This window comes from Sander lucioperca, chromosome 16 (genome assembly GCF_008315115.2).
Source record: "Sander lucioperca isolate FBNREF2018 chromosome 16, SLUC_FBN_1.2, whole genome shotgun sequence".
NCBI lineage: Eukaryota > Metazoa > Chordata > Actinopteri > Perciformes > Percidae > Sander > Sander lucioperca.
In genome coordinates this window covers 11,845,406-11,868,595 of record NC_050188.1, presented here as the reverse complement: position 1 = coordinate 11,868,595, position 23,190 = coordinate 11,845,406, and the positions used below count along the sequence as shown (strand labels likewise).

Sequence of the window (23,190 nt, the reverse complement as noted above, 5' to 3'; positions counted from 1 at the left end):
TGCATCCAACCAGAAGTGCAAAAAAAGCAGAAAAGTGCAATGTGATATACAGGTATAGACAGGACAGGAAATATAGTGCAGTGTGGACATGTAAAGATATGTGCAATGTAGTAGCAGTAACGTTATAATAGTAGTAAGAATAATATAGATATATGCAGTGTATTAACAGAATATATTATAAGAATGTGTAAACCAGAAAGACAGGGTTCCTAAATGTAACAAAGAAATCAAAACAAAAAAAGTGAAAATAGAATAACGGGGCTTTTATTTTGACAGCGGTCCCCCGGAAGTGGTGTTTGTTGTTGTTTCCCCGTGAGGAGAGAAGCCGTTAGCTGAATCCAGATCAGGGAATCCCAAACAGCGTTTGTTAGTTTGTTGATCAGAGATGGAGCGACACCGGGAACACACGGAGGAGACCAAGCTGCGGGGAGAAGGTTAGTCTGACAATCTAACTGCTCTCATAATCACGCTAAGCTAACGTTAGCCTGCTAGCCGCATGCAGCTAGCTCCTGAAGCTAACGTGTTTTTATATCAGCTGCTAACTTTATCCTCACAGTCCTTCAGCTGCAAGAACAACATCCGCTGTCCTACATTCAGTTCTGGAAGAAGTACTCAGACCCTTTACTGCAGTTAAAGTACTAATACCACACTGTTACAGTAAGGAATCTTAATGTGTAAAGTAACTAAAGCTGTAACAGATGAATGTAGTGGAGTAACTAAAGTAACTAGTAACTAAAGTAACTAGTAACTAAAGCTGTAACAGATGAATGTAGTGGAGTAACTAAAGTAACTAGTAACTAAAGTAACTAGTAACTAAAGCTGTAACAGATGAATGTAGCGGAGTAACTAAAGTAACTAGTAACTAAAGCTGTAACAGATGAATGTAGTCGAGTAACTAAAGTAACTAGTAACTAAAGCTGTAACAGATGAATGTAGTGGAGTAAAAAGTACAATATTTCTCTCTGAAATGTAGCGGAGTAGAAGTAGAAAGTGGTATGAAGAGAAAATACTCAAGTAAAGTACAAGTACCTCAACATTTGGACTGAAGTACAAGTACTGGAGTAAATGTTATTTATTTAAATGTTAGTTACATTCCAGTGCTGCCTACATTATAAACATCCAGTCTTGCTAAAAAGTGATTGCAGCTTCTACCTTGTGTTTAAAATGTTATTTCTGCCTCAGAATGACTAGATTTCATTCATGAGGCTTTTATCTGACAGATTATAGCCCACAATTAACTTTAGACCTGGTGAAATACCTTTTTAAAGGGCCAGTACATCCAGTACCAGCCAGTTTTCTGAGGAAGTTGTTGACTGGTACGTTCCAGTCAGTTCTGACTATGCGATAGAGAAATCTTGGGAGCTAAAAAGCTAAATTTTATCACATAAGAAGCTATCAGCTGAAATATATATTTATAAATAGTTGAAGGCTTAATCTGTGATGCTGTCAAAGCTGGAAGAAGAAATGAATCAACTTCAAAGAGGGGAGGGTGTCACATGTTATAATAATATAAAATATATCCATACATATAATTTATTAATAAATATAAATCAGTCCATCAGTTGACCAAAACGTTGATTTGTAACTTTTAGGAAACAGGAAATTGGAGAAGTGTGTGTGTGTGTGTGTGTGTGTGTGTGTGTGTGTGTGTGTGTGTGTGTGTGTGTGTGTGTGTGTGTGTGTGTCTCTGTGTCTCTGTGTGTGTGTGTTGTTTTTCTCCAGTGAAATACAGTCACACTTTTACACCGTTTAGCTGTCAGCATTTAAACTGTGTTTAATCTATCTGCTAGCTAACGGTAGGCTAACATACACGTTACCTGCTGCCAAGTGTAACGTCTTATTAGTGTTAACTAGCATCACATGCAGCGATGCTTCTGTTACCTCTAACTTCTGTTTTCAGAGCATCAGAGAGCATTTCAGTTGCACCGAAATCCGTGTTGCTATTCCGTCTGGTAGATACCGGTCGGTTTGGCACCGGTGCCATATTAGCGCTGGATTTTAACATGCTGCGTTCAGGTGAACAGAAAATTTAGTTGCCTGTATCTTTTTACAGCAACCCTCCATAGAGATTCATCAGCTTACTTTAAGTAACAGCGACAGTAAACATTTATTTCACACTATTATTACGGTTAAACTTTGCAATTGATCAGCGGTTCACATGCATTCCAAACCGTGAGTGTTCAACTCTGGTCCGTTACACCACTGCTGTCATGACAACGTTGACAGCCGCGAGCCTTTAACGTTCGGGTCGGCTAACTGCCGTTCACGTTCAATAGAGTTAACTGTCGAAGTTTGAGAATCCCTGCTATAGTGGGTAGTTTCTGTCTCCCCCATGAGGAATTGTAAGTAATGACAACAACACTGTCAACGCCTCCACATGATACAAGCCTTCCGTGATCGCGCACCTGAAAACAAACAAGTCCTGTGACCCAAATCTGAAAAAACTCAGCCGCGACCAGCGGACCTGACAAAATGGTGGAAGATGTGGAGATAGTTGATGGTCTGGTAGTTAAGATAAGTGGAGCAGTATTTGCCAAACTCGGCTCCAGTCTAACGGCCGATGCAGGCTGTCTGAACGCAGATGTCCGTGTTAACATGGATAATTGTAGTGAATAAACATGTTATTGTAATCCTGATCGCTGGGCCATTGTGCCACCGCCCGACACAGGAGCACACCTGTGATCCAGTGTGCAGCCCACATCCGGAGCATGATCAGTCCGCCCCGGCAGTCGCCTGATCCCGCACATCGGACCAGCAAGCTGCGGCATTATATGGCGAGATCAACCGAAGGAACGTTTGCGTTTGTGGCAGAAAAACATTCAAGAGGATTGTAAAATCAGTAGAGATCATACGCAGCAACAATACAGACTTTTGCTCCGTACACCCCTGCACCACTTATACAATAATAAGCTACTCTTTTAATGTATGTATATTTTAATGTATGTGTGTTAATCAGTTGCATGTTTTCATACAAAAGGTTTTCTATGAAGTCAGGATTATGTCATATCTCGTGAGTGCGATAAAACATGGCTCACGAGCAAATTATATCATTTCACACGCGCAGATGTTATCCTTCGCGCACCGATTCAACAATCGAGAGTTGAACAGGCAGCTGCGAGCGTTAAAACAAAAACATAGGGAGAAGGAAAGAAAGGCTAAGCAGCACGCGTACACAGCAGCCACCACGCACCACAGAGTGTCCGCTTTGCGAGCGCTGGAAGGCATACATGTTCTCACAGGTAAACTCTGCTCTCCAAGTTGATTTCTGCGCGTGTGAATGAAACTGACTTTCGACACTTTGGCGGTGGAAACCAAGGAGGCACTGGCCCTCCTATGATTGTTCACTTTCAAGGCGATCTAACCCACGGACCTCTGTAGTTTACCTTGATTGACAGCTGTTGGTTGCAAAATGCGAGCATTTGGTTGCAGCCCTGCTGTCTGATCCGGTGCAGCAAAGTTACCTTACCTTCCAGTTCGGAGATTTTCTCAGACAGACCGCCACAGCTTTTACAGCCGGAGCTGAGTGGAGGCATGAGGTTTTTTTTAAGGGTTTTGGAAGCTCAGTTTTGTATGATGATCTTTGGGGATAAATCGATAGCCTGACGTGGTCATACTCAGATTCTAGTCAGAATATGAGTCTGATACTGCTCCATTGGGCTGTGATTATGGGGCGTGTTTCAACCCAACCAGGAAAGAAAATGCCTCTGCACTCAATTGGATAGACCTACAACCAATCAGAGCAACAGAGTTGTCAACAGAACTCAACACCAGTGAGACGAGACAAGACGGTGTATCGTCTCCATTGCAACCACTCTTTGCACTTCCGTCCTAACTTCCGACTTTTAGACTTTTTGTAGCTGGATATATCATGTATTGTGTAAATATGAATGTGAATAACGTTAGTGATAGTGTGATGCTTGCTATAGTTGCATTTCTAGTGATGAATCGGCGAAAACACGTTTTATTTCTCTGATTTACGGCTTTGTTCTAACGCTGCTGGGCGCTCTCTCTCTTCAGTCACTCTTTATCTCGCACGACCATGCTTGCTCTTGGGAGAATTACTCGAATTGTTGGGTCTTTGTATATTATATAATGTGGTCTAGACCTACTCTATCTGTAAAATGTCTTGAGATAACTCTTGTTATGATTTGATACTATAAATCTGCGTATAAAGCTGCGTCCTTATCACGGTAAAATCAGCTAATTAGCAAAGTATTGTTGAGACTGATATTTAATGTATGTCTGTCGGTGTTTCAGCTTTACCTCCAGATGTTCTGGAAGTGATTGTTGGTGAAGAGGAGCAGCAGGAGTGTAGCTCCAGTGTGGACCAGCAGGAGCCAGAGCCCCCCCCACACATTAAAGAGGAACAGGAGGAACTGTGGAGCAGTCAGGAGGGAGAGCAGCTTCAAGGGCTGGAGGAGGCTGATATCACCAAGTTCCCATTCACTCCTGTCCCTGTGAAGAGTGAAGATGATGAAGAGGAAGGTAGGAACCACGTTAACAGGGTTTTTAGGGGGAAAGAATTGGCAGAAGTCAAAAGCATAAAAGTTCAAGAGAACCTGGTTTATTTATTTTCATTTTATTTTACTAGTCTCGCATGTCCAGACCTTCCTACACAGCACTGCGGAGGAAGGTCTGGCTACTCCACACAGCATTCCTGGATAGGAGAAAAACATGCTCTGGTTTATTGGCATTTCTTTAAATCAATCACAATCATCTTGGGTGGTGCTAAGCACCGGATGGAGCCATGGTGCCTCTGCAAAATCTTGTGAAGGAATTTGTTTTGTTGGAACATGTGTACGTTCAAAAGAACATCTATGAAAAATACATCTGTGTGTGTGTGTGTGTGTGTGTGTGTGTGTGGGGGGGGTCCACTCTCCACCACAAAAATAATACCACCAAATAATTTGCGTGAATTGTTGTGATCGCGACATCACGCAATCCTGGAGGGACTGACTAACGGAGGCAAGTTGTTGAATGCTGCAGTTCTCTTGGTTTGTCTGACGTCCCAGTTTTCCTCAATTTGTGTTTCCTGCAGATGTTGAGCAGCTGTTGGTGGTTAAAGAAGATGTTCCCCCTGAGCAGCAGGAGTGTAGCTCCAGTGTGGACCAGCAGGAGCCAGAGCCCCCCCTAAACATTAAAGAGGAACAGGAGGAACTGTGGAGCAGTCAGGAGGGAGAGCAGCTTCAAGGGCTGGAGGAGGCTGATATCACCAAGTTCCCATTCACTCCTGTCCCTGTGAAGAGTGAAGATGATGAAGAGGAAGCTCAGTCCTCACAGCTTCATCAGAGACAAACTCAACACATGGAAACAGAAGCTGATGGAGAGGACTGTGGAGGACCAGAACCAGCCAGGAACTCACATCCACTTTTACAACCAGAGACTGAAGACCAGACTGGAGACTCTTCTGAACCTGAGACTGATGACAGTGCTGATTGGAAGGAGACCAGAGAACCTCAGTCAGCTTTAAACTCTCTGAAACATGATTCAAGATGTAAGAAAACATTCAGCTGCTCTGAGTGTGGGAGGAGATTTGGCTTCAAGACAACTCTAAAAAGACACATGAGAATCCACACAGGAGAAAAGCCTTTTAGCTGCTCTGAGTGTGGTAAAGCTTTCACTGATAGTGGAAACATGAAGAAACACATGATGACTCACACAGGAGAAAAACCTTTCATCTGCAGTGTTTGTAATAAATCTTTTACACATAGTGGAAGTTTACAGAAACACATGAGAACTCACACAGGAGAAAAACCTTTTAGCTGCTCTGAGTGTGGTAAAGATTTCACTGTAAGTGTAAACCTGAAGAAACACATGATGACTCATTCTGGATTAAAACCTTTCAGCTGCTCAGTCTGTAAGAAATCTTTTACACAGAGTGGAAATTTACGGTTGCACATGAGAATCCACACAGGAGAGAAGCCTTTTAGCTGCTCTGAGTGTGGTAAAGCTTTCACTGATAGTGGAACCCTGAAGAAACACATGAGAACTCACACAGGAGAAAAACCTTTCAGCTGCTCAGTCTGTAAGAAATCTTTTACAGAAAGAGGAAGTTTACGGACACACATGGCAGTCCACACAGGAGAGAAAAGATTCAGCTGCAGTGTTTGTAACAAAAGATTTGCCTGGCGTTCTGATGTCAAAACACATAAATGTGTTGGTCAGATGGAAACAGAAGCTGATGGAGAGGACTGTGGAGGACCAGAACCAGCCAGGAACTCACATCCACTTTTACAACCAGAGACTGAAGACCAGACTGGAGACTCTTCTGAACCTGAGACTGGTGACATGGAATAACGTTGGTGCCTTTAAGTCCAAGCTAAACTCCTCAAGTATCAAACAAAAATCTTTATGTATCAACATCTAGATAGAAGACATTATATTGTGTGGTAGGAAAAAGTACACTCTTATTTTAAATATTTTATTAGATATTCTTTTGTCTTGTAATGTCTGTCATATAATCAAGAAATCAGACAAATGTAACCACCTGATATTTTATAGGACCCACACATATATTCACTTCTTTCTAAGTAACGTATGATTAGCAAGATTCACTATTAATCATGTATCAATATGGGAGTTTATTCAATATACATTGGGTTCATGTTTTAATTTGGTGTATCATGTTTAACCCTTGTGTTGACTTTTTAAATTTTAGTTTTATATCAGAAAATATGGTACGTAGAAATAAGCGCTGAAAATGTGTAGAAGAAAAATTGAAAAATTTAAAACGTTGGAAAAAGCAAAAACAAACAGAGAAACAAAAAAAGGCATCAAAAACGTCGGAAAAAATGTGTTTTTTTCAAGGTTGAAGGGAAGACAACAAAAGGGTTAAGCAGAATTTAGACCCAGCAGTCTCAGAGAGGAGACTTTTCTGTCTGTGTCAGGGAGACAGGAAGTGCAGGTCGAAAGCTATCTTTAGTTTAAACAAGGGAGATGTGAGGGAGGTAGCATAGGGAAGTTAGCCTAGCAAGGTGTTTCCTGTCAGGGAGAGGAGGAGTTTTCTCTTTGGAGCAAAGCTGAGATGGACATATTATGATCTGTAGAAAACTATAAAAACTCACTTGTGGATTGCGGGAGGAGGGGGGTCTTGTTTGTGCGATAGATTACAGACTCTGTACTACAGTTAACAAATTATTTATGAAACACTAAATATTACATTTAAATAATAATATATAAATAAATTATATCTATGTGGCTATCTGCCACATGGCGAGTAAATGTTTGTCTGTCTGCAGGTCGGACACGCACACACACAAACACCAGACGCAAGCCACCACCCACCACGTCACTTCTGTTTACTGATAGCTATCGTTGACCTCAGGCTAATTAATTAGGTAGTAAGTGGCGATTTTTGGCAGCCAGCCTTCCAACAGAAAGCACAGTGACATTAAATAACCGATCATTAACCATTTGACCGACAAGCAGGTAACGGATTCTCAGTTCACCGTCCGGGAGGCTCTGACACACTTTCCGCGCTCCGTGTCCGTGTACAGCTGTAGGCTTGTCCCGGTTAATCTTCTGTGCGTTGTCGGACACATGCAGCCACTTTCCTGAAACCGCTTGCGAGACTGACAAGTCCACAGCGGCGTGTATGTCCGAGCCTATCTCCACCGCCTCCACCTGCAGGTTGTCAACTGTGTGGTGTGGAATGAAAAGGAGAAAACAGGACAGAGTAACACGGCGGATATCGCTCAAATACATTATTTTTTTTGACAACATAGATTAGGCAGCAGGCGCGTCTTGCTTAGGCGGTCGCCTTAAAGCGTAACTCTCGCCAAAATGCAACCTAGGGTCTTTTTGTGAATGTACCCGAGTCATACTTTCGTTTAAAAGCATATTTAGGACGGAAACGTCACTTTTAAGATTTACCGTATTCTAGTTTTTGGGTCAAATGGCCTTTTGAATGGGAGTGCTAGGGGCACTTTGATGCTAGCCTCATAGTGTTGTTAGTGAAACACAATATTGACCTTGTAGTTGAAAAAGGAGCCTCATATAAGAATGATATTTCCTCCTATGGAGTCCGTTCATTCACATTCGGAGATCGCCTATTTTGGACTGGGAAAATGGCGGATAGCGTAAACAACAACTGCTAACGTGAGTTGCTCAAAACCTTTCTTTTTAGTAAACTCTGTGAACACAAACAATGTTGTCAAGTCTTCCGTTAAGGTGTAGAGCTCCTGGTGATACTTGGAGCAAAGTCTCATGTTGTGTCGAGCCTTCTTAGTGTTTTAAAAATAGATATTTTGAGGCTAGCATCAAAGTGCCCCTAGCACTCCCATTCAAAAGGCCATTTGAACCAAAAACTAGAATACGGTAAATCTTAAAAGTGACGCTTCCGTCCTAAATATGCTTTTAAACTAAAGTTTGACTCGGGTACATTCACAAAAAGACCCTAGGTTGCATCTTGGCGAGAGTTGAGCTTTAACTGCAAAGTGCTGCGGGAAACCCTGGTGTCTCCTATGCCATTAATTAGGCCACATTTAAGCTAATAAAGTAAAGAAATATAATTGTTTGATATGACCGGTGTGGTACACCAGGACATGCTTAGTACCCTCCAGGATGAAATAAAGTGAAATCTTTAAGATTAAGACTTGAGAAAAGGAAGGTGAGAGGACTGTTAGAAGTAAAAATACCTGTTTGCATGCCTGAGTGGGTCAGCGGACCACTAACGTTAGAGCCAGCCCGCTGTTGAGCTCATTCTCTGTAACAGATGCAGCATAAAAGCCCGGCAGAACCAGCCAGCCGGCCGGTGTTAGTTGGCTAACGTTAGCTTGCTAACTCCACCTTAACGTTAGCCCCTCAACACATCATTGACAGAAAACGAGCCGAATGAAGCCGTCACTCGGGGCGACAGCAGCGTGCTTTGTGTGGATGAAGCATGAAGTTAACTTGACTCATTCTGCGGCCGGCTCTCTGCCTCGTAGCGTTACTACTCCACGGCTTGTTTGTCCGTTGCTGCAAAAGATTTACAAAGAATATGTTTAGTAGGGCTGGGCGTATCGATCTAAATATCGATAGTATCGATACCAAGATGAGTATTGGTATCGGATCGATACTTTTGTTGCAGTTTCCCTCCGAGTTCATGCGAGCACAGCGTCTCTCCAAGTCTGTGAGGAGTGTGCAAACAGTGCACCTCTCCCTCTCTCTCTCTCTCTCTGTCTCTCTCTCTCTCTGTCTCTCTCTCTCTCTGTCTGTCTCTGTTTCTCTCTGTCTCTGTCTCTCTCTCTTTCTCTCTCTCTGTCTCTGTCTCTCTCTCTTTCTCTCTCTCTGTCTCTGTTTCTCTCTGTCTCTGTCTCTCTCTCTCTGTCTCTCTCTCTCTCTGTCTCTCTCTCTCTCTGTCTCTGTCTCTCTCTCTCTCTCTCTCTACCCCCCCCCCGCTCTGCCGGAGGCGGAGAGCGGAGAGTCAGAACAGTAAGAGAAGCCTGTGATGATTTTTTTGTTGTGTTTATATTGTAATATTCATATTTTTATACATTGTGGCTTTTGTTTACTTATTTTGCACAACTGACTTTATTTTTCACAGATATCTGTGTGTAATGGAAGGTATTTTTGGTTGTGCTGTTGACTTGGTTATATTTATATTTTGTTATATTATTTTAATATTTATATACCGTTACATTGTCTTATATTGTTCTAGTTAGTGAATAAAAACATTTAGATTTGCCTAAAATCTTTGTCCTGTGTTTTATCGTAATCATAATCAACTAACTAAAGGCAAAATCACAAAATGATTCAATGATCGTGACATTACAAGTAAAAAGTATCAGTATCGGCGATACTAGCCCTGTATTTGCTTGGTATCGGATCAATACCAAAATTCCCAGTATCGCCCACCCCTACTGTTTAGATATTTTCCTCTCTAACTGGGAGGTTTTGGGACTGATTGGTGGGATTGCTGTGGACGAAGTACACACGGAGATACACTGGTAAGAACCAATGAGGTTTAACCATGTATCAGCTAATTTAAATAGCTCACGTTACTGTGTTGTGTCAACAGTTAACTTCATTTAATATAGTATGTGGATTTTTCTTTTGCGGGGTGCAAATGTTCCACCAAAACAAGTTCCTTCCTGGGACTATTTAGCAGAGCCACCGTCGCTGCGTCCGGAGCTTAGCGCCGCCCAAGACGACTGTGATTGGTTTAAAGAAATGCAAACAACCCAGAAAGGTTATTTATTCTATCCCAGAATGCACCTGTGACAATTGTGCGACTTTTTGAAATGTCTGTACCACCAGAGATGGTTTACAACCGAGACGCCCCCCAACTCAGAGCAGTTTCCTGTCTCCGTGTCCCGTGGGCTCCGCCACGGCCACGCCTCTTTAGGAGACTAGCGGGACGTCCTGAGTGTGTTGATTCCAACGGGAGAAGTTGGAATCCTCTATAAAGACTTGTGCGCATTAAACCCCAATACTGGAAGTGCAATAACAATATGAATATAGTGCAGCCTCATCATGTTTATTTATCTTGATTGTTATATTTTACTATTTAACCCTTGTGTTGTCTTCCCGTCGCCCATGCAACTTGTCCTCCCAGGTAAAAATAAAAAAAAATAACCCTTTTTTTAGATGTTTTTTTCAGCCCTTTTTTAAATTCCCACCAGATTCACCACTAACATCAACCTATTACCACTAGTGTTACACTTAAATTGTTACAATAAACCTCATTTATATTAATTTATACCTACTTTCTGAGTTAAAAAAACAAACAAATTCTGAATTATTTTGACTAACAATTAAAATCAGAGGATGTGGAGTGCATCACAGACTGGTATATGTCAACGTTTAGTCAGGAAACAGTTTTGAAACCATTTCAATTTCTTTTCAAATGCTATAAAGTTGAATAAAATCCCCACAATCCAATGAGAGTAATGATCAGATCCTTCATTTTACTTGCAAAAATGCATTGTATGGAACCATTCATGTTATTTTTGAGGCAATTTGGTTTTAAGTAATCTATATTTCTGATACAGAAACTTTGAAAACGGGTCAAATTTGACCCGAGGACAACAGGAGGGTTAAGAGGAAGTTCCAGTAAACCATAGAGCTTTTATTGTGAAGGGGAAAGCGGAAGTGGATAAAGTGTAGTATTGACTGTATTGTGGTTGAATAAAGTAAGCCGTGCAGAGCCGTCTCTGTTCCGCCATTGGATGCCCGTGTTTCTTTATTTTATAGTCAGACCTGAGTCTAGGCAACAGAAGAAACCCTCGGTTACATTAGTAAACAAACATCTGCCCGGAAGTTGTTGGTACGACCCGGAATAGCGTCCGTCCCCGGAACTAACGTTAAGTGTTTGTGTGTCACATCGTGGTGAGGACGGCGGAGTAAAAGGCGCCAGTGTTTAGTTTCTTAAGAAGAAAGAAAGGTCCCAAACTGCTGGATGTGGTTTTAAAAGCTGGAACAAAGCTACACAGAGCAGGTTGGTTTTCTCTTTTAATGTCGCAGGGAGTCGGTGCTAAAGCTAAGGTTAGCCGCTAGCAGCTAGCTCCTGCTAAGCTAACGTGTTGTTGTATTTCCTGAAACAGGTCGGGGAGAAGAGGAGCAGAGCCGCGAGGAACTTTAACATGAAGTCTGAGAGGAAGCTGTCAGCGGACCAGGGGACAGGTGGGACACGTTTACATCTGAAATATATAGAAATATATACAAGCTATGTGTCTATACATGGATATAGAAGCTATGTGTGTATACATGGATATAGAAGCTATGTGTGTATACATGGATATAGAAGCTATGTGTGTATACATGGATATAGGAGCTATGTGTGTATACATGGATATAGGAGCTATGTGTGTAACGTCTCTGAGGCCCGGTCACGTAACGGCAGCAGTTAAACTGTATTTCACACTATGATGGTTACATTTGCAACAATCTGCGGTTCACGCCTGCTGAACTGTAAGGGCAGTCTGTTACTCTACATCACGGACAATTTATTTATCAATATTTCAAAATAGAAAACATTACACTTCATAATGTTATGTATTCATAGCACTATTGTATTATTGTACAAATTAGCTACAACTGTAATAGCAGCCTGGTTCCCACGGCAGGATAATTAGGCTGATTTTAGCCCTGATTCACCCCTTCTGACAATCTTAAGGATGCTCCGATTATGGTAAAATAATCTGATCTGATGTTCCTGCCGTGTGTGGTGTGTTAAGACTGCTCTCGTCTGCTCGGAAGGACGTCGGGACCGCTCCCATCTCAAATCGGGGATATCCAACATGTTGGATTGTTTTGGCCAGATTTCTCCTCGTGTGTGGTGTCCCCCCGGGGACAAACGAGCACGCAGCCTGTGGACTGTGGCGTGTAGCCAATCAGAAAGAGAGGTGAGGAGGCGGCGAGGAAAGCACCGGGAAACAACATCAAAACAGCCGGCGGCACGGCGCACCAGAACGTCCGGTGGACGTCGGAGATAAGTAGAGCAAGTATAGTCCATGCTCGCGTTGTCTCCACTTCTTTGACCGTCGCCTTTTCTTTTTTTTTTCAGTTAAAAACAAACTACAAACTATCGCCACTGCATCCTCTTCGTCCGCCATGATTGTTTACTCTGAAGTCACGTTTGATCTCGAGGGATTTTGCGAGATTTCCCATCTGACCTGGGAATGCTCGGGAGCCAGATCGGTTCGTGTGTGATGTGTAGCACCACACGCTGTACGACCAAAACTGTTAGACCGTGATTTTTTTATCGCCGTGTGTGGAGTCTCTCAGGATTGGAAAATCGGCCGACAATTTTAAAATCGTCCCGTGTGAACCAGGCTTAAGTCAATCCTAAATCCTCCTAAATTTTTCAACTGAGGAGCAAAACATGCTCCTTGGGAAAAGGATACGGTTCTCTCCTGTTCATACTAATCACATGAACCTGACTTTGTTGTTAAGTGTAGTCAGATGAGAAAGCCCCCTTCCCTTACTGCATTATACCATTCCATTTAAAATTTTGAATTGTTACCTGCAGAATATTGTATAAAAATATTTGCAGTACAATTAGTATAAGAAGTCTGCACCTCTTTCCACGCGTGCCCCCCCCCCCCCCCCACCCCGGGTCAGCTAGCACCACAAATAGAATCTAATTCAACACTGTTTAGGGACAACTTATATCGACCTGCAATGCAATTTTTCACATTTCCCCCATGTTGACTTTTGATGTTTTACTGATAAATGCTTTGGTAATAAATACAGAAACTACAATGTGCTGTTTTATTTTAGCTCACAGTCACATTTTAATTGAATGGTGCTTAACAAATGCACATTCAGAAACGTAAACACAATATTATTATCGTCAGTGTACTGTATTATTGCCTCATACAGGCTCTCCCTCTCTCCTCTCTGTCTCTTTTTTTTGTTTCCACTGAAATAATCATACCTTATATGTATTATAGCCTTTTTTTGCCACCCAAACCTCTGACCCTGAATCATCATCCAGCTGTGAGACTGTAGACCAGGGGTCATCAACTACATTTTTCCAAGGGCCAGAATGTTTCTAAGCAGACACTCCGGGGCCGGACTTACAAATAAAGAAAATAAAATGAATTTCTACCTAATACGCCTATTCTTGTTTTGAAATTTTCACTTTCTTACTGAATTAATGCTATATTTATTTTTTTTTTACATGTATTAGTGTGAGCAAACTCCTAAAAAACATGGAAACTCCATAATGATAAGTGGCTCTTTAAGTAGAAAAGATCTCAGACTAGGAGGCAGTTCACTGAGGAGTGATGGTTAAAGTCTGTGATTAGGGGAACATGGTTGTAGGATGCAGCGTCCTGATTGGTGGGAAATGCTTGCAGAAAGAACTGGCTGTTGTCAGGTAACTCAGATAAACAGTTAGACTACAAACGGACAGCTTTTGTTTTAGCTTGGTTGTAAAAATTCTCTATTTGCAGAGTAGAGCTGTGTTCTCGTAAAACAGCGCGGTGGACGAGAGTGGACTGACAGACAGAGATTGAAATATGGCTTTCTACATATTTATGCCTGTCTATACAGGTGAGTGCATTGATAAGTATTGACTTTTTATTGTAGCCTACTTACAGTAACGAGACTAGCGTGAGTTGATCTGCCCAGCGGCCGTTGGTTTTCTTCTTTGTATCGTTCCCAGTCAGGTACTGCGTGTTTTAACACACACACATCTGGGCTCAGCTGTGTGTGTGGAGCGCAGGCATCGCTGTATAGAATCCCGGCGTGTGAATAGAGATGTAAATACAGGGGGCTGGGTTTGTGCTCTACCTGTGTAATGTTACCCGCTGTAAATGCTTGAAATGCTAAATAACAGAACGCATTTTTTCCTCTTCACATTTTCTGAATTCATGATTATTCTGCGGGCCAGACTAAATGCTTTGGCGGGCCGGATGTGGCCCGCGGACCGCCAGTTGACGTTGGCTGCTGTAGACTCTGGCACTAGCACACTAGCCGCAGGTCGGAAGAACGAGTCAATAGTTGGCTTTCTCATTGTTCAGACGCACGTAGGTTGTGATGTCTGTCTCCTTCCCACAGATGTTTACGTGCACTCGATTATCTCTAGGACCCTCTCCCTCCACACATGGCCATTCCCTATCATTCTCACACTCATTGGCCTGCCACAGATTCTGGATTCATTGACGCGCCCCTTCCAAACAACAAATTTACTGGTAACACATGCGCGACTGGATGTACAATACAGTGTACACACTCAAATTTGGGTTGCAAAATGTGAGTCTGGAGCCTGTGTGTGTGTGTGTGAGTGTGTGTGACACTGTTTCTGCCGCTGTGTATGTGAACAATTATGCGGCACGTGTGTGTAGGGCTAGGGCGATATGTATTTGTTTTCTACCGCAGTTGAAAAGCAAGGATTTCCCGCGGTATACCGCAACCCCCTTACTAGAGTAGCGTAAGTTAGAGCGAGAATGGCAGGGTGCCTTAAGTGAGTGACGTCCGTGCCCGTGTGGTCGCGCAAAGAGAGCGAGCGGTAACGGAGAGTAGCGTATGAGTGCCGCTGTGAGGAAAAGAGAGAGGAAACAGAGATCGCAAAGATGATGTAAAGGGAGTTAAAAGTGAACAAGAAAACAACGAGCTAGAGCTTCTCAAGACACGGTGGCTTTATCTGTTGTCAATACTGCCGGTAAAGTGAATGGAGTTACCCCCAAAAAAACATCGGCTTAAACCTTACAACATGTTGCAGCCGTCTAGCAGCTGAGCAGACAGAGAGCCGAGAGGGCGACTCGGTCACTCGGCAGTTCGCAAACTTGTTGCTCTCTCTACCGATATAAGCCACTCCGTTTTAGGCTACGAAACATGCATGCAGGCTGAAATTCAACGTACCGTCTAATCGGGATAAAGCTATAAACAGAAGGAAACTCTGCTAGCTGCTAGGCTAATGGTAAACACTGCAGCTGTAACGTTAATGTGTCTACCTCAGCTGAGAACGGAGAAATGTCTTTGCCTTTCCTACCGTAATACACGGTATGGAACAATGCGCTCCCCAACTCGCGAAAAGGTCGGATTTGCTCCATCTTTTGATGATTTTGTTTAGAAAACCTTGAATCCATGTAAGACACAATGTCATCAGACACAATCCACGTCCTTAGAAACCATTGTGGGGTTTTTTTGCCGGGATGATGGTGACGAGCTCAGGCCCGCGGTAGGCGTCACGTGACCGCGGTAATGCGGTAACTGTCCCAGCCCTACTTGTGTGCCCGAAGACGAGTGGCCACCCGTCCTGTGCATCGGTTTTCTGGATGTATAATAATAACGGTCGGCTCATTGTCCAGATGCCCTCCCGTTGTTTTTACATTCATATGTGTAGGCGGTGCGCAAAAACAGCTGCTGCGCCTAAGCCGTATAATAGCAGGGAAAACCCTGCATTTAGCTAATAAGCATTCAGCCCACCTGTTCCTTCTACCTGTCCACCCTAATATAGCAGGCTAGAACCGGCCCTGGTGTTGAATCTACTCCAAAGCAGCAATGCAGGACGTGTGAATGCAGCCTAAAGCAGCCTTTAGAAACTTCAACAGGTTTGTGGTGAACCGTGGGCTTTGTCTTAGAGCTACGCACACAATCAATGTTGACCGCCACACATACTGCCGTATATGCTCTCTCTCTCTTTTTCTCTCTCTCACTCACTCACTCACTCTCTCACACACACACACACACACACACTAACACAACAGCCCTACTCCTCCGTGCAGATTAATTAATTCAATTCAATTTTATTTATAGTATCAAATCATAACAAGAGTTATCTCGAGACACTTTACAGATAGAGTAGGTCTAGACCAAACTCTGTAGTTTACGAAGCCCCAACTATTACAATGGTTGCCTCAAGAGCAAGCATTAGCAGTAGCTATTGCGACAGTGGCGAGGAAGAACTCCCTTTTTTGTTAGGAAGAAACCTCGGACAGACCCAGACTCTTGGTAGGCGGTGTCTGACGGCACCAGTTGGGGGAGTGGTGAATGGTGGCAATAATAGTCATAATAAAGATAGTGAAACAGTGATCACAATGGTAGTCGTAGTAGTTCATGTCATAGTAGGGTACAGCAGGGCGTTACGGGGTGTAGTGTGGCACAGCAGCCTGGGTGGACGCGGTTGGACGCAGCAGGACGCAGTCGGACACTGCGGGGGATTGCAGAGCGTAGCAGGGTGTAGTAAGTCCATAGCGTCAGCTGCACCCAGGACCCCGGTGTAGGTGCCACCCAATTCCAAGGCGATGTTCTGGGTGAAGAAGAAGCAAAGGGACTCCGGGGAGAAAACTCCCCAGAGCTAGGTTAGTAACAGGCATTTCTGGGACTAAGATGCACACAAAAGGAGACAAGTGAAAAGAGAGAAGAGGGAGCGGCTCATTGTGTCCTTGGAAGGAGCTTCCCACAGCAGTCTAGAGTTATAATAGCATAACTAAGAGAGGCAGGCTAAAGAGAGGGGCCCTGGACCGGGCTCGTACTCTCCCCTGCCGGAACGGGCTTGTACTTCCTGCCTCCCTCTACTCTACTCTACTATGCTGCAACTCCTCACTCCCTAACTATAAGCTTTATCAAAGATGATGGTTTTCAGTTTATTCTTAAATGTGGCGACGGTGTCAGCCCCCCGAACCCAAGTTGGGAGCTGGTTCCACAGGAGAGGAGCCTGGTAGCTGAAGGCTCTGGCTCCCATTCTACTTTTAGAGACTCTAGGAACCACAAGCAGCTCTGAGTTCTGGGAGCGCAGTGCTCTAGTGGGACAATAAGGTACTAAGAGCTCTTCTATGTATGATGGTGCTTGACCATTTAGTGCTTTGTAGGTCAGGAGAAGGATTTTAAATTCAATCCTGGATTTTACAGGAAGCCAATGCAGAGAAGCTAATACAGGAGAAATGTGATCTCTTTTGTTAGTTCTTGTCAGAACACGTGCTGCAGCATTCTGGATCAGCTGGAGGGTCTTGAGGGACTTATTTGAGCAGCCTGATAGTAAAGAATTACAGTAGTCCAGCCGGGAAGTAACGAATGCATGGACTAGTTTTTCAGCATCGTTTTGCGAGAGGATGTTCCTGATTTTGGCAATGTTACGAAGATGGAAAAAGGCTGTTCTTGAGGTTTGTTTTAAGTGGGCGTTAAAGGATAGATCCTGATCAAAAATGACTCCTAGATTTCTGACAGTAGTGCTGGAGGCCATGGCAATACCATCTAGGGTAGCTATATCTTTAGATAATGAAGTTCGGTGGTGCTTGGGTCCCAGCACAATAACTTCCGTTTTGTTTGAGTTTAACATCAGAAAATTGTGGGTCATCCAGGATTTTATATCTTTAATGCACGCTTGAAGTTTAGCTAACTGACCGCTTTCGTCTGGCTTAATTGACAGATATAATTGGGTGTCGTCTGCGTAACAGTGAAAGTCAATTGAGTGTTTCCTAATAATATTGCCTAGAGGAAGCATATATAAGGAGAATAGAATTGGTCCAAGCACTGAGCCTTGAGGAACGCCATGGCTAACTTTAGCGTATTTGGATCGTTTATCATTAATATTAACAAATTGGGATCGGTCAGAAAAATAGGACTTAAACCAGCTTAGTGCGATTCCTTTAATGCCAACTAAATGTTCCAATCTCTGTAACAGGATGGTATGGTCAATAGTGTCGAATGCAGCACTAAGATCTAATAAGACAAGTATGGAGACAAGTCCTTTGTCAGCAGCAGTTAGAAGGTCGTTAAGTAGCCTCGTTGGAATGGGGTCTAAGAGACAGGTAGTTGGCTTAGCTGAAGAGACCCTTAACATTAATTGTTGGAGGTCTAAAGGATAAAAGCCGTCTAAATAAGTATCAGGTCTTATCGTTCCCTCTAGCCCTCCTGCGCTCAATGGTGAGCCGTTAGAAGCTGTGGGCAGAAGGTGTGGGCAGAAGGTGTTGAATTTTTTCTCTAATTGCTATAATTTTATCATTAAAAAAAGTCATGAAGTCATCACTGCTCAGAGCTATAGGAATAGATGGCTCAACAGAGCTGTGGCTATCTGTCAGCCTGGCTACAGTGCTGAAAAGAAACCTTGGGTTGTTCTTATTTTCTTCTATTAGTATTGAGTAGTAGTCTGATCTGGCATTTCTGAGGGCCCTCCTATAATTTTTTAGACTATCTTGCCAATGCACACGAGATTCTTCCAGTTTGGTGGAACGCCATTTACTTTCAAGTTTTCGTGAGATTTGTTTTAATTTGCGAGTTTGTGAGTTATACCAAGGAGCTAGTTTCCTTTCCTTCATCGTCTTCTTTTTGAGAGGAGCAACAGAGTCTAAAGTAGTCCGTAGGCAGGCCGTAGCAGCGTCTACAAAGTTATCAAGTTGGGAGGGACTAGAGTTAACATAACGGTCCTCTGTTATATTAAGGCATGACATTGAGTTAAGTGCTATTGGAATATCTTCCTTAAATTTAGCTATAGCACTGTCAGATAAGCATCTAGTGTAGAAACTTTTATTTAATTTCGTATAGTCTGGTAGTAGGAATTCGAAAGTTATTAAAAATGGTCTGATAATAAAGGATTCTGCGGAAATACTATTAAATCGTCAATTTTGATGCCATATTCTAGCACAAGGTCGAGGGTGTGGTTAAAACAGTGCGTGGCCTTATGCACCCTCTGACTGAAACCAATAGAATCTAGCAGTGAATTGAAAGCAGTACTAAGGCTATTGCTCTCAATGTCCACATGGATATTAAAATCACCTACAATAAGTACTTTGTCTGATTGAAGGACTACGCATGATAAAAACTCTGAGAATTCAGATAAAAACTCAGAATATGGACCTGGTGCTCGGTAAACAACAACGAATATAATTGGCTGTACTGTTTTCCATGTTGGGTGTTGAAGATTAAGAACAAGGCTTTCAAACGAGTTATAATTTAGTTTAGGTTTAGGATTAATTAACAGGCTCGAGTCAAATATGGCTGCAACTCCCCCTCCTCGGCCTGAGCCTCGTGGAATTTGGGTATTATTATGACTGGGAGGAGTGGCTTCGTTTAAACTAACATATTCTTCATGGCCCAGCCAGGTTTCGGTGAGGCAGAATAAATCAATGTGGTTATCTGATATCAATTTGTTTACCAATAATGCTTTCGATGACAGAGATCTAATATTTAATAGTCCACATTTGATTTTCCTATTCTGTTCTATCGTTGCAGTGGTTGTTTTAATTCCAATTAGGTTGTTTAGTATAGCACCTCTTTTGTTAGTGTTTGGTTTAAACGGTCTCAGTCGGGGGACAGACACGGTGGTTATGGGATTATGAATGGGTGATTGCTCTGAAGGGAGCACAGAGGGGCGTGTAGCGCTGTATCTCTGATTATTGACTTTGGGAGAGTGTGTCTGGTCAGTGTGCTTGTGGGAGTGTTTACGGGATGTAAACAGTCAATCAGAGGTCTGGGTATGCAGGGCGTGGTGCAAATTTCCACGTAGCATCTGGCTTCCGCGTGTATTGGGATGAATCCCATCCCTGCTGAACAGGGAGCCACGTTCCCAAAACAGATTGAAGTTGTCAATAAAACCTATCTTGTGAATGAGTGAGATGAGATCCGGAGCGACTGATAATGAGCCACGTCCAAGCAGGCGGTTAACAAAGCATCTTTGGTTTTTAAGTCCTCGGAAAGCCGACGAACATCTTCCCTGAGGTCAGCAATTTCTTTGTTTGTATTATTAAACAACGAGGAAATCCTGAGGGGGAGTGGGGACTCGCCAGGTGTCGAGGTTGCCATGAAGCTAGCGTTAGTTTAGCCAGTAGGCCTAGTCTTGATAAATTAGCGTGAGGCTAATACTTACTTACACGTAAAAATGTATCTTTGGTTTTAAAAACACTTTATTAGTATAATAAAAACTAGGCGATAGAGCCGACTGTTAGGTAGGAGGTTGAAGGCAGCTGCTGGCTGCCTCATCCCCGCCAACTGCTGTGACAACAACAGGAAACACTGCACAATGAAAATGTCCTTAGCTTTTATCCAGGTTTAGTACATTTCCAGTCGTGCCTATTCCAATTGGATGATATTGCTGTTGTCTGATTGTGTGTCCAGTTCGACTTTGTGAAACTGTTGGATGGGAAGGCGCTGCCCAGGTCCTTGACTGATCCCGTCTTGACTGCCAAAGCTCCCAAAGGCCTTCTTTGGGATGCCACTGATTATTCTACACACTCCAATACAGTAATGTAGGTTGCGATATGAGCCTTAAACCTGGTTTGCGATCTACTAATTAACACACAGAAGTTCCTTCGGACTAACAACAGAAGCTTGTTAACTACTAACAAAAACCGAGATATATATTTAGTCTACAGTCATTGAAGACAAACAAAATCAACATATCCTTAAATTTGAGGAACCGTCTTCTTAAAATTGTTGCTGAATAATTTTCAGTGTTGGATTTTGCCACGTTTAATGGAATTGTAAATGTTAAATTGTACAAATATTCACACTGTGTTTCAGCTTTACCTCCAGACGTTCTGGAAGTGATTGTTGGTGAAGAGGAGCAGCAGGAGTGTAGCTCCAGTGTGGACCAGCAGGAGCCAGAGCCCCCCCCACACATTAAAGAGGAACAGGAGGAACTGTGGAGCAGTCAGGAGGGAGAGCAGCTTCAAGGGCTGGAGGAGGCTGATATCACCAAGTTCTCATTCACTCCTGTCCCTGTGAAGAGTGAAGATGATGAAGAGGAAGCTCAGTCCTCACAGCTTCATCAGAGACAAACTCAACACATGGAAACAGAAGCTGATGGAGAGGACTGTGGAGGACCAGAACCAGCCAGGAACTCACATCCACTTTTACAACCAGAGACTGAAGACCAGACTGGAGACCCTTCTGAACCTGAGACTGATGACAGTGCTGATTGGAAGGAGACCAGAGAACCTCAGTCAGCTTTAAACTCTCTGAAACATGATTCAAGATGTAAGAAAACATTCAGCTGCTCTGAGTGTGGAAGGAGATTTGCCTTCAAGTCAAATCTGAATAGACACATGAGAACTCATACAGACGAAAAACCTTTCAGCTGCTCAGTTTGTAAGAAAGGTTTTACACAGAGTGGAAATGTACGTTCACACATGAGAATCCACACAGGAGAGAAGCCTTTCAGCTGCTCTGAGTGTGGTAGAGCTTTCACTGTAAGTGGAACCCTGAAGAAACACATGAGAACTCACACAGGAGAAAAACCTTTCAGCTGCTCAGTCTGTAAGAAATCTTTTACACAGAGAGATGGTTTACTATCACACATGGCAGTCCACACAGGAGAGAAAAGATTCAGCTGCAGTGTTTGTAAAAAAAGATTTGCATGGCGTTCTGATGTCAAAAAACATAAATGTGTTGGTCAGATGGAAACAGAAGCTGATGGAGAGGACTGTGGAGGACCAGAACCAGCCAGGAACTCACATCCACTTTTACAACCAGAGACTGAAGACCAGACTGGAGACTCTTCTGATCCTGAGACTGATGACAGTGCTGATTGGAAGGAGACCAGAGAACCTCAGTCAGCTTTAAACTCTCTGAAACATGATTCAAGACGTTAGAAAACATTCAGCTGCTCTGAGTGTGGGAGAAGATTTGGCACCAAGGAACATCTGAAGAGACACATGAGAACTCATACAGGAGAAAAACCTTTCAGCTGCTCAGTCTGTAATAAATCTTTTACACAGAGTGGAGATTTACGGTCACACATGAGAATCCACACAGGAGAGAAAAGATTCAGCTGCAGTGTTTGTAACAAAAGATTTTACCGCCGTTTTGAAGTCAAAACACATAAGTGTGTTGGTCAGATGGAAACAGAAGCTGATGGAGAGGACTGTGGAGGACCAGAACCAGCCAGGAACTCACATCCACTTTTACAACCAGAGACTGAAGACCAGACTGGAGACTCTTCTGATCCTGAGACTGGTGACATGGAATAATGTTGATGCCTTTAAGTCCAAGCTAAACTCCTCAAGTATCAAACAAAAATCGTTATGTACCAACATCTAGATAGAAGACATTATATTGTGTGGTAGGAAAAAGTACACTCTTATTTTAAATATTTTATTAGATATTGTTTTGTCTTGTAATGGCTGTCTTATAATCAAGAAATCAGACAAATGTAACCACCTGATATTTTATAGGACCCACACATGTATTCACTTCTTTCTAAGTAACATATGTTTAGCAAGATTCACTATTAATCATGTATCAATATGGGAGTTTATTCAATATACATTGGATTAAAGCAAAGCTGAGATGGACATATTATGATCTGTATAAAACTATAAAAACTCACTTGTGCATTGCTATGTTCCAAGGTAATATGATCAGTGACACCAAAATGATTAAGGTCTTTTGACATGTGTAGTGTCTCCTATGCCACTAATTAGGCCATGGTAAAGCTAATAAAGTAAAGAAATAAAATAAAGAAATATAATGGTTTGATATGACCGGTGTGGTCACCAGGACATGCTGAGTACCCTCCAGGATGAAATAAAGTGTCGAGACTAGAGGCCATTAGAGCTGTTCTTCTCAAAGCCCAGGAACATTAAATGTCCAAAATCAGGGTGCAAAGTCTCTCAAAAGGAAGGTAGAGAGAGTTAGAAAATAATATATCTTATTGTCCACCATGACAAGTTATCTGTTTAACTTCAGACAGTGAGCTGGATTACCTTTACTCTTTTGCCCAAGTAAAGAATATTTGTAATTTATTTTCACCATATGACCTGTCAGGTATCATCCAGTAGAAACTATTTTAACTCAATAGCTGTTAATTTATTTGATCTGCTG

General features: G+C 42.7%; 1 protein-coding gene across 1 annotated transcript; it reads left to right on the top strand.

Moving 5' to 3' along the window:
- The first annotated feature begins 281 nt into the window (after window positions 1–281).
- Window positions 282–6,625, top strand: LOC118493375 (zinc finger protein 32-like). The gene is made up of 4 exons (XM_035993010.1): window positions 282–434; window positions 4,258–4,485; window positions 5,267–6,165; window positions 6,256–6,625. Exons 1-4 carry the CDS (start codon window positions 386–388, stop codon window positions 6,295–6,297), a joined length of 1,218 nt encoding a protein of 405 aa, XP_035848903.1. The 5' UTR covers window positions 282–385; the 3' UTR covers window positions 6,298–6,625.
- Window positions 6,626–23,190: the final 16,565 nt, after the last annotated feature.

Bases quoted from the DNA above. Each gene is read 5' to 3' on its own strand.
- LOC118493375 (XM_035993010.1), top strand. From the start codon at position 386: ATGGAGCGACACCGGGAACACACGGAGGAGACCAAGCTGCGGGGAGAA. The intron at 4,486-5,266 runs GTAGGAACCACG...ATGAAGAGGAAG, and splicing joins TGAAGATGATGAAGAGGAAG to CTCAGTCCTCACAGCTTCAT. The intron at 6,166-6,255 runs ATGGAAACAGAA...ACTGAAGACCAG, and splicing joins CACATAAATGTGTTGGTCAG to ACTGGAGACTCTTCTGAACC.